This window comes from Halichondria panicea, chromosome 4, assembly GCF_963675165.1.
Source record: "Halichondria panicea chromosome 4, odHalPani1.1, whole genome shotgun sequence".
Taxonomy (NCBI): domain Eukaryota; kingdom Metazoa; phylum Porifera; class Demospongiae; order Suberitida; family Halichondriidae; genus Halichondria; species Halichondria panicea.
This window is the reverse complement of record NC_087380.1, coordinates 4,952,864-4,963,070: the sequence shown is the minus strand read 5'-3', so window position 1 is coordinate 4,963,070 and position 10,207 is coordinate 4,952,864. Positions and strand designations below refer to the sequence as shown.

Below are 10,207 nucleotides of genomic sequence, written 5' to 3'. Positions count from 1 at the left end.
ACCGAATATTTCCCTTTTCCCCTGTAACACCTTGGTTAGCATTACATGTGTGCATGCAGTTAGAGCGATTGAACTATTATTTTCCCATGGCACCGATCTATAAAACTCATAATGATTACACAATGCTGTAATTATATATAAACATACATACAGGGTTACAGCAGTCGAACTATTATTATGTTATTTTCCGATCTACAGTTACTGTACAGTATTAAACTCACACTCCTATAGGTGTATTAGAGGGAGGTTTGAGCTCCACTTGGATAGTGTTGCCATTCGCATGAGATAGAGCAGTCACTTCAAATGAGTAGCGAGACTGGACCTTGCTAGTGGACAGCTGGAATACTGCTCTGGTCACCACCTTTGAATCTGGGAGGGAGACATTGAAGATGTGATTGGGAAGGGGTTACAAGCCTTTCTTTGAAGCCCGAAAAATTGGACATCAAAAGTTGAGAGCAAGTTGAGAGCTTGCATGATATTTAATTGAGACGAAACAACCTCAGTGATTTCTAAAACAAAACGTACCTTGTGGCAAAGCATTGGCAGTGGTGACAGTGAGCTTGAAGCTCTCACCCCTCCTCACCACCAGGCCGGGGTATTCGTACCTGGCTGTGCGGTGCTTCATAGAGTTGTCCTTCAATTGAAGGTCCACATCTGTGATTGATAACGTTTCTATGGCAATAACTGGGGGAGGGGCGGGCTCCATTGACTTGACAACCTCAACCTACATGTACATGTATAATAATTATATCATATTCAGTGGCTGCATCACATTATTTTAGTAACTGTGCATGCCGTACTAAATTTATTCTGAAATTTTTGATCCTATACACTACATAATAATTATACATCGTACCAAGAGTCCATTATAAAAGAAAGAGAGTATCAAATGCACGAATATTGTACATCAGATGTATTCAGAAAGTAGCATGACTTTCTGTCTGAAACGCGTGATCACAATAATGACAATTAATTTTGGCAATAACATTTTTACTGCCTCGAGGCAAGTGGCGGCTCCAAGTGTTCAGATAGGTCAAATACCAAGCAGGAAACCACGGTACTTTCCTAATGCAAGATAATGCTTCGTTCGATACACTCTCTCTTTTATTATGAACTCTTGATCATACTACCACAATAAAATAATAATCAGAGTCCTGGAACTCCCAGGCGCTGCCCATGCAGTGAAACAACGTCAATACAAAAGCAGGATACCTCTTTTTCCCCCGTGACCATCTCTGTCTTGTTGGAGTTAAGTCCCACAATGAGAGTGAACTTGCCCAGTTTCTCTCCAGTGAGCTTGAAGCCATAACTAAACTCGGCCCCAGCCTCGAGAGTGCCAATGTTCACTATGATGTCTTCTGTGTAAAAGAATAAATAATTATAGCTGAGCCTATGCATGCATCAGTACATGTACAATTAATGAACAATTAATCAATCAATTACCTGGAAGTAGCTGATCTGAGTCGATGTTGAGAGTGGTCTCATTCATTTCAAAAGGTAGAGGGTTCTTGAAAGTGACTACAGCATCAGTCTCTTTGCCAATTACTACTTGGTCTGTGAGAGATGTCAGAGAACCAAGTTACACGTAATTAATTGCTGTGCAGTGAGCTGCATAATTATTATACTTGTTCGTTAGCTAACAATGTGGGATGAAGTTTTTTTACCTGGAGCCGTCAGTTTGATTTCTGGTGCGGCTGGGGAGATGGAAACTGTTTGGGAAAATATCTGAGAGGTTCCATGAACAGCCAGATACACCACAAACTTCAAGTACACCTACACATGCACCACGGAATAAAAATCAATACAGAACCAGATATTATTTTGTAGGGTAAGGCTCTGAAAGAGGCAGTGCTCTCACCTTTGTTCCTGGGAACTCGCTGAAGATAGCTCCCTCCACTGTAAGCTGCACAGTCTCTGTCTTCCCCTTGTTTACCTTGACATCCACCACCTCTGATACTACCTCACGCAACTCCCTGTTTGAAGGATACGGTGGAATAATTAAACCACATAAGAGCGTTTAGCCTTTTGCTTTCTAGCGCTAGCCCTTACATTATTAATTGGACCTACATATACATGTACATGCACGCATTTAGCAAGGTTTAAGCACCTAAGCACCAAATACATGCCCACAACCGCTGCATGTACCTTCCAGTGTAAGAGACAGCAATACAGCGGATCTTTCCCTTGATGCGGTGCTGACGTTCCTTGTTAGTGACCCTCACCACGAAGGTCACATCCTCGCCAAACTTGCAGCTCTGCTCAGGAATCTTGAACTCAACATTATGAACTTCTTTTAACAGGTCTTCATAACCTTCGTACAGAGCGCGTCGCTCCCAGTCACTACCTTCAGGGTACTTATACTGTGGGAGGAAGGTTCAAACTATCAGAAAAAACTTGTGCTTGTGTTTTGACCTACATGGAAATGATAATTATGTATCGGTGCGCATGCGCAAGCGAGGTATACGGTAGTGTGTTTGTCTGGGTGTCTGTGTAGATTGCTATAGCTGCTCAAGGCAATTAAGTGCAAGAAGAGTTTCTATAGGCTTCTAGTCATGTTTTCTTGGATTTCAATTTGTGGATTTGCAAAATAATGCTTCGTTCTCGAGTTATGCCTAGTTTTGCTTATTTGGAATGCCATTGCAGCCTTTTCAGAAGAGTGCGTAGCAATTATACTTGTTCACCGAGTGTTGCTACTCTACTTAGTAGTTACAGTGTACATGTACAACAACAAAATATAGCTCTGCACTAGAACGCTAGCTACTAGTAGCTGCAAGAGTGAGAAGAGAGCTGCAAGGCTCTGCTGATGCACCCGTTAATTTTTTTAACTTTTGGCATCGATCGTTTTTAACAACAATCATGGTCGATCATTACCCACTCTTGAGTTTCCCCGTGATTCTCAAAACAAAATGTTCATCATGATAATTATGCAGTAATGCTACGTATCTCCACCGAGGCATCAGCACACGCGCGCGGTGCTTTCATTTGTACAGTCCCCAGATATTTCCTCACCAGATGTGTGATGTCCTCCCTCCTCCAGGAACCGACTTTTTTAGTGGAGATGCCCTGTCCTACAGTTTTCTTGTCCACCTCAAACAGGCGAGGGGCTCCATCACTCCCCACACTGTACTTCTTGATGTCAGCATTCACCTGTGTGCAAAATAGTTTACTTTCTAAATTTACAGAGCCAAACAAATAAATTTTACCTGTCAACAAATAAAAACAAACAGACAGAATCATACATATATGTATACCTGAACACTTTCTCTCTCAACAAATTAAAATGAATGTGCAAACAGGATCACACCGCAAGTCTCTGTACTACTCGCTACTATGGATCGAGCCTCAGGGCTCGCCCCAACAACCCAGAGGAGCTAGGGAGGACACAATTAACCTTATGGGCACTAGGCCCTGGCAAATTATGCCAGCATAATTTGGGGCATAATAGGTTAGGTCATTATGCTGGCATAATTGAAGCATAATAGGGTTAAAATTTTGAATTTGGTCAGTTTGGTGCAAATGCAACGGTCCTCTGCTTCTGCTGAACGTGTTTTTTCTCTTTTAAATGCCTCTTTTACATACTTCTAGAAGAATCTTTTGTCTTCAGTTATGTTACAAATGCAATTATCTCTTGTTGTATTGAAATGTACAATACAACAACTATTGCTGAAAAAATATTATTTATGACGTCAATATGGGGCATATAATGGGTTCTTTCGACGAGCATAATAGGCTGAATTTGGGGAGTTGTATGGAATAATTAGTGCCCATTAGGCTCCACTTCTCAAAAGCATAATAGGCATAATAGGCAGAAAAAGGAGCATAATTTACCAGGGCCTAATGGGCACTAATTATTCCACACAACTCCACAAATCTTATAGCTTAGGTCACGTAGGTAGGTGAGTCCAATAACAGAATCATTTAAAGAATTTAATTAGGTCATAAATTAAGTGCTAATTGTGTCCTCCCTCCACATTGACTAGAACCCAAGGCTAGGCCTTGCCCAATTATGCTAGAATTTTGAGACTAATAGGTGCAGTGGAGCATTGAGCATTATGCCAGCCTAATAGGCACAAAGTATTAATTAGCCTATTAGGCAATTTTTACCAAATGTTGGTAGAAAGTACTTTATATATAGAAGCTCAATAGCATGAATAATGCAACCTTTACACGTACTTCTGAGCATATGAATATATACGTATGGAAGGTGCTAGTAGTACTGTTGACTTTTTTCTAAGATTTCTTTCACCAATAATACTTCTTATATAGAAGCATCTGTCTCATCAATCATCATTCTTCGTAAATGTGGTTCCACTCTGGAATTCCCTACCAAGCAGTGCCGTCTCTGCAAGTAGTTTACTTAGTTTTAAGGCTCATGTGCGGGACTGTTTCAATTAATTACTTACTTATAACTAATTGTCTGCTTGCCCTTACTTACAGTTTTGTGTCTGTTACTTAATTTGTATGTCACTGTCCTTGTCACTGCCTGTACCTTTTAGTTACTTTTGTTTTTTGTGTTTTGCCTTTTGCTGTTTTTTGTTAGGGCTACCTTAATATTAGCTCTCAGCTGCTAGTTGGTACGCACCTATGCTCTGCATTAAATTTTATAAAGAAAGAAAAAAAAAATCTGTGATGTTGCAGTATAAGTTGGTACGCACCTATGCTCTGCATTAAATTTTATAAAGAAAGAAGAAAAAAATCTGTGATGTTGCAGTATAATTCTCGTTGATGATTTGAGACTAATGGGTAAGAATTAAAGACTAATTGGTAAGAATGCATGAGACTTGGAGACTAGGCAACATTTTGAGCATAAATTGGGCAAGGCCACCCAAGGCCACCTACATGCCAATGGTCAATCAACACTTTACTGATTAAAATTGTGCATACCCACAGCTACACAGCTGTAATACCAAGACCCACACAACAGTGGCTTCCACGGAAACAATACTACGTCTTCCTTGACCACTTGGTGCTGGGTCAGAGCATAGATAGAAGGTTAGGCAACACTAAGCGCCTCGAAAACTATCCGCATTTCGTCCGAGATTTAATCGAGGCCGCCTACTGTAACGTGGAAAAAATGGCCAAAGGAGACACATATTGTCTTACTGTCAGGTTGAGAAACCTGTTGCTGAACTTTTACTTCTATTTGATACTTAAGGATATATACATGAGACACGGTACACTTACTTAGGCAGTTTTACATGTAGCTATAATAATAGAAACATCCTAAAACAGTGAAAAAGAATGTTCTGTACCTCTTGCTACTTTCTTAAGCAATCGGGGAAAAAATAATAGCCAAATGATACCTACTATAAAGGGGCATTAAATAATAATAATAATAATAAAGTTGGGGGGGATTTAAATTTTCCAAAACAGCCATAAAAGTAGTTCCCGGGGTTAAGAGGCTGTATCTTAGCTCAGTATGTGCATTTTATATGCAGCACGTGATTCGTTGCCAATTCATTTAACTCTTTTATCTATGGTCAGAGTTGGAGCACTGACGAGAAATTCAACAGGTTTGCTCACCTCTGCAATGAGGAAGTTAGTATCAAACAGAAGAGAGTTGCCATCTTTAATGGCCTTGAGTGGAGCTGGTCCGGTCCTGTACCCTCCACCCTGTGGACTCTCCTCTTGAGGAGTAGCATCCAAAGCTTGCCAGCCTCCAAACCCAGCAGGGAGGTCTGGTCGACTCATCCAAGCATCATTCCAAACATGGAAGTTCCTGGGAAATATGTACAACATAGGTCATCATTTGTACACTTTCTGGCTTCAGTACGACAGTGGAATAACTATAATAGTCACATACCAAATTGAGTCGTCGCCTGTCTTGAGATACTCGAGTTCATCACCGTTCTCATCGTAGTAGAAATCGATGGTTCTGTTGCGATTGGTGTCGTGGGCAGAGTTGAAGTTGGTTACAGAGCGACTGGGAATGCCCAGGATCCTCAAAACACTCAGCAGCACACCAGAGAACACCCAGCACTGTCCATACCTCACTGGCTCACCCTTTGAGCGGAAAAACTGCTCTAAGATTTGTCCACTTCCTCTCCAGAAATTAGGGGGTTGTCCATCTGCGTAGTCGCCATCCCAACGTCCATGCAGCACCCCATTCTCGTCTTGCATGTTCACAAGTGCAGACATCTCTCTAGCCACAAGAATGGGATTCTTCTTCTCCTCAAAGGTGAGCTTAGCCAGAGATTCCAGGAGAAATAGTGTGGCTCTCAGAGAATCAGGTTGATAGAGGGCAAGATTCCAAGCCATCCCGTATCTAACAAGAAATTGAAAGCAAATAGTTGTATATGCACTTTAAAATGGCTAGTTTGGTTGATGTTATACATGTAGGTGTTATAGGTGATTAAAGAATGAAAGTAACATACAACCATCACCTATCTCCAGCGTAGACTCTCCCATTGGTCTCCAGAACATACTCTTGTCTCCAGTCCTCTTCTTCCATGAACACACCATCCTCGTGTGACCAGGCATTGAATAGTACGACAACCTGTTCAGAGAGGGTCACTGAGAACGGTTGCTTGTTCTCAAACTGTCCATCAACGATCAGTGTGTACAGGGTGACTGGAGCATCCACTGGGATAGACAACTGCAGGGGAAATGAGGTTGTAACAAAGTTGATACAGCCATTCTATAAACACGAGTAGGCAACTACGGGTTACAACAGTGTGTCATCAGTGTGTCATCTGTCTGCCTGTCCATGTATTGCTGACTCAGACATAACAGTTAATTGCGCTCCAGTCTTTAATTTTGTATGAGGCATTGAACTCATATGAAACCGTCTCAAGAATCAATTCATCAACTATGAACGGAATATGCTGTAGTTCATCAATGATCCTATCTGTTTTCTGTTTTCTTTGCAAATCTAATGGCAAACACCCATTTAGAATAAGGCTTAGCGTACGTCCAAGACAAAGCTAAATTTTTTCCTGAGGTCAAAGTTCTGCATGAATAATTTTTTTGCACCTACATTGTACATTGTACATCTCCACAAAACTTGCACTCAAGCTAGCTATAGCACTGAGTCATAATTATTGCTCAATCCCCAGAATTCCCAACGTTAAATAGGTACATTTGGAGCATGCACAAAGATGAGGGTGCTCTAATTTTTCTATAGGTGACACATTTTCAAAAATGCACATGGGGAATAAAACGAATTGAGAATGGACTGAAAAACAAGCTCTCATGTATCGAAAATACAACAATCAATCTCACCTCAAGCACTGTCCCGTATACACGGTTTATCTGGCTCTCCACAGTAAGGGGCACACTCTTGCTCTCATTGTAGACCAGAGCTGCAGATTCTATAACCAGTCGAGACCGTGTCTTCACTATGACTGGGAACTTTGTATCTCTTCTAGTAACTAACAGCTTGTTCGCACTTAGTCCCTGGGTGTGACTGAGTTTCTCAATGCGGTCTATGTCCACATCCATACTGACACTGTAGGGGGACAGCTCCCCAGGAGCAGGCAAACCACCCCATGCATTGACATTACGATTTCCATAAAGACTTGACGATGCCATGCTGACACTCTTGCATGCACTCACTGCACTAGTTTGCACTCTGCTCTAGTCTCCTGCTTCCCTGCTTCGATATGATCAGTACTGTACTGCAGTCTTAGTCTCGAATACCCGCCTCAACCTAAAAGCTTGGGTTGAGGCGGGGTACGTGTAGCCTCGATTCCAGTATTTTAATGCGGTCTGGAATCGAGGTTAATGAGGATGTTGTCATGATTATAACCTCATTCCTCTGCTCATTCCTGATTCCTCCACAATGTGTTCTGCTAAAAGGATGTTTGTTGTTGTTGTTGTTCTGACTTATGCGATAATTGCTGTAATTGGTTGTGCCCTACATAGGAAAGGACTTGCCTTATTCCAAATTCTACCAGTCCACACCTGAAAGAGACAAGCAGAGAAACTTGGAAGACAACTTCGTTCGTTTGCAAGAAGCCAATATTGTGCTGTCTAATCCCTTTTCAATCTTTAAAGATCCTAGTGTCCTGCCAGAGTTCTGCTTTATTGTTGTAAGCATAAGCCGACCAGCCAACATGGAGTTTCTTACTCAAGTTGTGGCAGGCCTTGTTACTCAATTAGCTGGAACAAATTCCGTGTTTGCCCTGTACAATGCTGAAGGATCCACCCACCTAGAAGCGTTAAAACTGTCAAGCACTATTTCAGTCATATCTAATCCTAAGCAGAGTGCAACTGTAGACAAGTTTTCAAAGGAAAAAGAAGATTTAGTGTTTGCTCTCCAATGGTGTTACAAGAAAAAAGCCAGATACACAGTAATTTTCGAAGATGATGCCTTACCCTTGCCTTATTTCATGACTCGATTGCAATTTATACTAAAGCAACGTATGCCGCACTACAAGCAAGACTGGGCATTTTTAAAACTCTTCTACCCTCCAAAGTGGCAGGGCTGGAGTAACGAATTGCATATTATTAAAGAGTTGATACTAACTTCACTCATTGGATCTTTTGTGCTCACGTCTGTCGCTTACTTTGTGCAAATAGTCTGCAAGAATAGACACACCAATTATCCCAAAAAATGTGATCTCATTTTATTAGTCACACTCTCTTTCATCTTTTCTATGTACACTCTGTGGACACTAGGGAGACCTCATTGGCTAGTTTTACTTGGAAATATTTCCTTTCACTTCAACTTCATTGTACCTGCGCCAGGCTGCTGTACACCAGCTGTTTTGTACCCCCAGGAGCACATAAGCAACTTGATTAACTACTTGAACTCAGTCACTTGTTCATTATCATTTCCAGTAGATATTGCTCTGGATACGTTTGTGATGAAGCAAGGTTTAAAGCAGTTAATGGTTGTGCCAGACTTGATCAAACACATTGGTTTTGTATCTAGTTTGGGGAAAGGTTGGAAGGACCCAATTGAATTCAGATTTTAGTTCTTACGTATGTTGACTTTCTAGTAGACATCTCCATACGTGATGTATTATAGTTTGTTATTACTGATGAAGACATTAATTTACAAGACCCAATCAACTCTGGCGACACAAAGTTTATGTCACAAGATATTTGCCTAAAAATAATGGATGCGCAGTGTATAATAACATTCAATTGGCACTTGATAATGCCCGAGGGCCCACGCAATAGCTATATATACTTTATAGCACGACAAAATTAGAACCCTTGCATTTAAAACTAATTAAGCTATACTATAAAAATACAGTGACAACAAAATTAATTTGCTTTTTATTACCTTTTTTTTTTATTAAATTTTTCTCCTCATTTTGCTTCATTATTATTGTACCATTTTGCTTCTTATGAAGAGCCAGTGTTGCCAGGAGCAGGTTTACTACAAATTAAGGGCGTATAAAAGAAAATGTAAAAAATAGCTAATAGATAATAATTATTATAGTTGGGTTGGTAGTTTGAACATAAAATAGGCACATTTTTTGGGGTGAGAATTATGCTGGCATATAATTAATAGGCACCTTTAATTAATCCCTTATTGCACGAGTAGCCATACTATTTGATTGTTAATCGTTTGTGATGCAGTTTGTAGTTGCAGTTTCAGTAAAAAATTAGCCGCGGCTGTTATTCGAACGTGCAGTCGTCAAGGCAGTAATTGCTCGTCGACGTGCAATTACTATGGCGCAATATTAGTGCCAAAATTAGAGTATATACGTATTTGTATCTAGGGGGTACTCTTTTTGTAAACTGGTATAATTTATATAGAAAATAAACATTCAGGGGTACACTTTTTAGTGTAGACTATCACTTGGAGGTAATCTTATCACTTTAGGTACACAAATAATTCTTTTGAGGGTACCTGCTCTTCCATGAGTACCCTAAAATATATTTTTCCATACTGAACTAAAAAGAGTACCCCAAAATAAAAGAGTACCCTCAAAATAAAAAGAGTACCCTCAAATAAAAAGAGTACCCCCAAATAATTTCTGAGGTTAAAGTTCACGTACTTTAACCTCTACTTGTATTTCTATTTAGAGCACATCCTTAGACTTCAAGTACAATGTACCTTTTTGTCTATGTAATAATTATTACTTAGCACCGTAATTATAATTTTTTTATCTAGTCTCATAAAAATTAATAATAAACATCAATTTTTGGTAGTCCCTTAGAACACTTATTGTAATCAATCATAAGGGATCTGATGAAGGCCTTCCCACTTCTTCAGAAGCTAAGGTAGGTGTACAAAATCTGCTCGCAACTG

The 10,207-nt window shown here is 40.2% G+C and overlaps 2 protein-coding genes across 2 annotated transcripts in view; one reads left to right on the top strand and one right to left on the bottom strand.

Moving 5' to 3' along the window:
* The window catches only part of LOC135335660 (uncharacterized), a 12,384-nt gene extending 4,757 nt beyond the window's left edge, over positions 1–7,627 (bottom strand). The window contains exons 1-12 of the mRNA XM_064531215.1: positions 7,222–7,627; positions 6,384–6,595; positions 5,804–6,265; positions 5,524–5,719; positions 3,010–3,147; positions 2,146–2,360; positions 1,859–1,973; positions 1,665–1,773; positions 1,444–1,554; positions 1,213–1,358; positions 526–724; positions 222–369 (exon numbers count right to left, since the gene is read on the bottom strand). Of these exons, the coding sequence (XP_064387285.1) occupies positions 222–369; positions 526–724; positions 1,213–1,358; positions 1,444–1,554; positions 1,665–1,773; positions 1,859–1,973; positions 2,146–2,360; positions 3,010–3,147; positions 5,524–5,719; positions 5,804–6,265; positions 6,384–6,595; positions 7,222–7,530 (2,360 nt within the window). The 5' untranslated portion in view covers positions 7,531–7,627. The remainder of the gene's footprint in view (positions 1–221; positions 370–525; positions 725–1,212; positions 1,359–1,443; positions 1,555–1,664; positions 1,774–1,858; positions 1,974–2,145; positions 2,361–3,009; positions 3,148–5,523; positions 5,720–5,803; positions 6,266–6,383; positions 6,596–7,221) is intronic.
* Positions 7,628–7,674: 47 nt separating this feature from the next.
* LOC135335663 (post-GPI attachment to proteins factor 4-like) lies at positions 7,675–9,261 on the top strand. The gene has a single exon (XM_064531219.1). It carries the CDS (start codon positions 8,055–8,057, stop codon positions 8,916–8,918), a length of 864 nt encoding a protein of 287 aa, XP_064387289.1. The 5' UTR covers positions 7,675–8,054; the 3' UTR covers positions 8,919–9,261.
* The last annotated feature ends 946 nt before the right edge of the window (positions 9,262–10,207 follow it).

Bases quoted from the DNA above. Each gene is read 5' to 3' on its own strand.
- LOC135335663 (XM_064531219.1), top strand. From the start codon at position 8,055: ATGGAGTTTCTTACTCAAGTTGTGGCAGGCCTTGTTACTCAATTAGCT.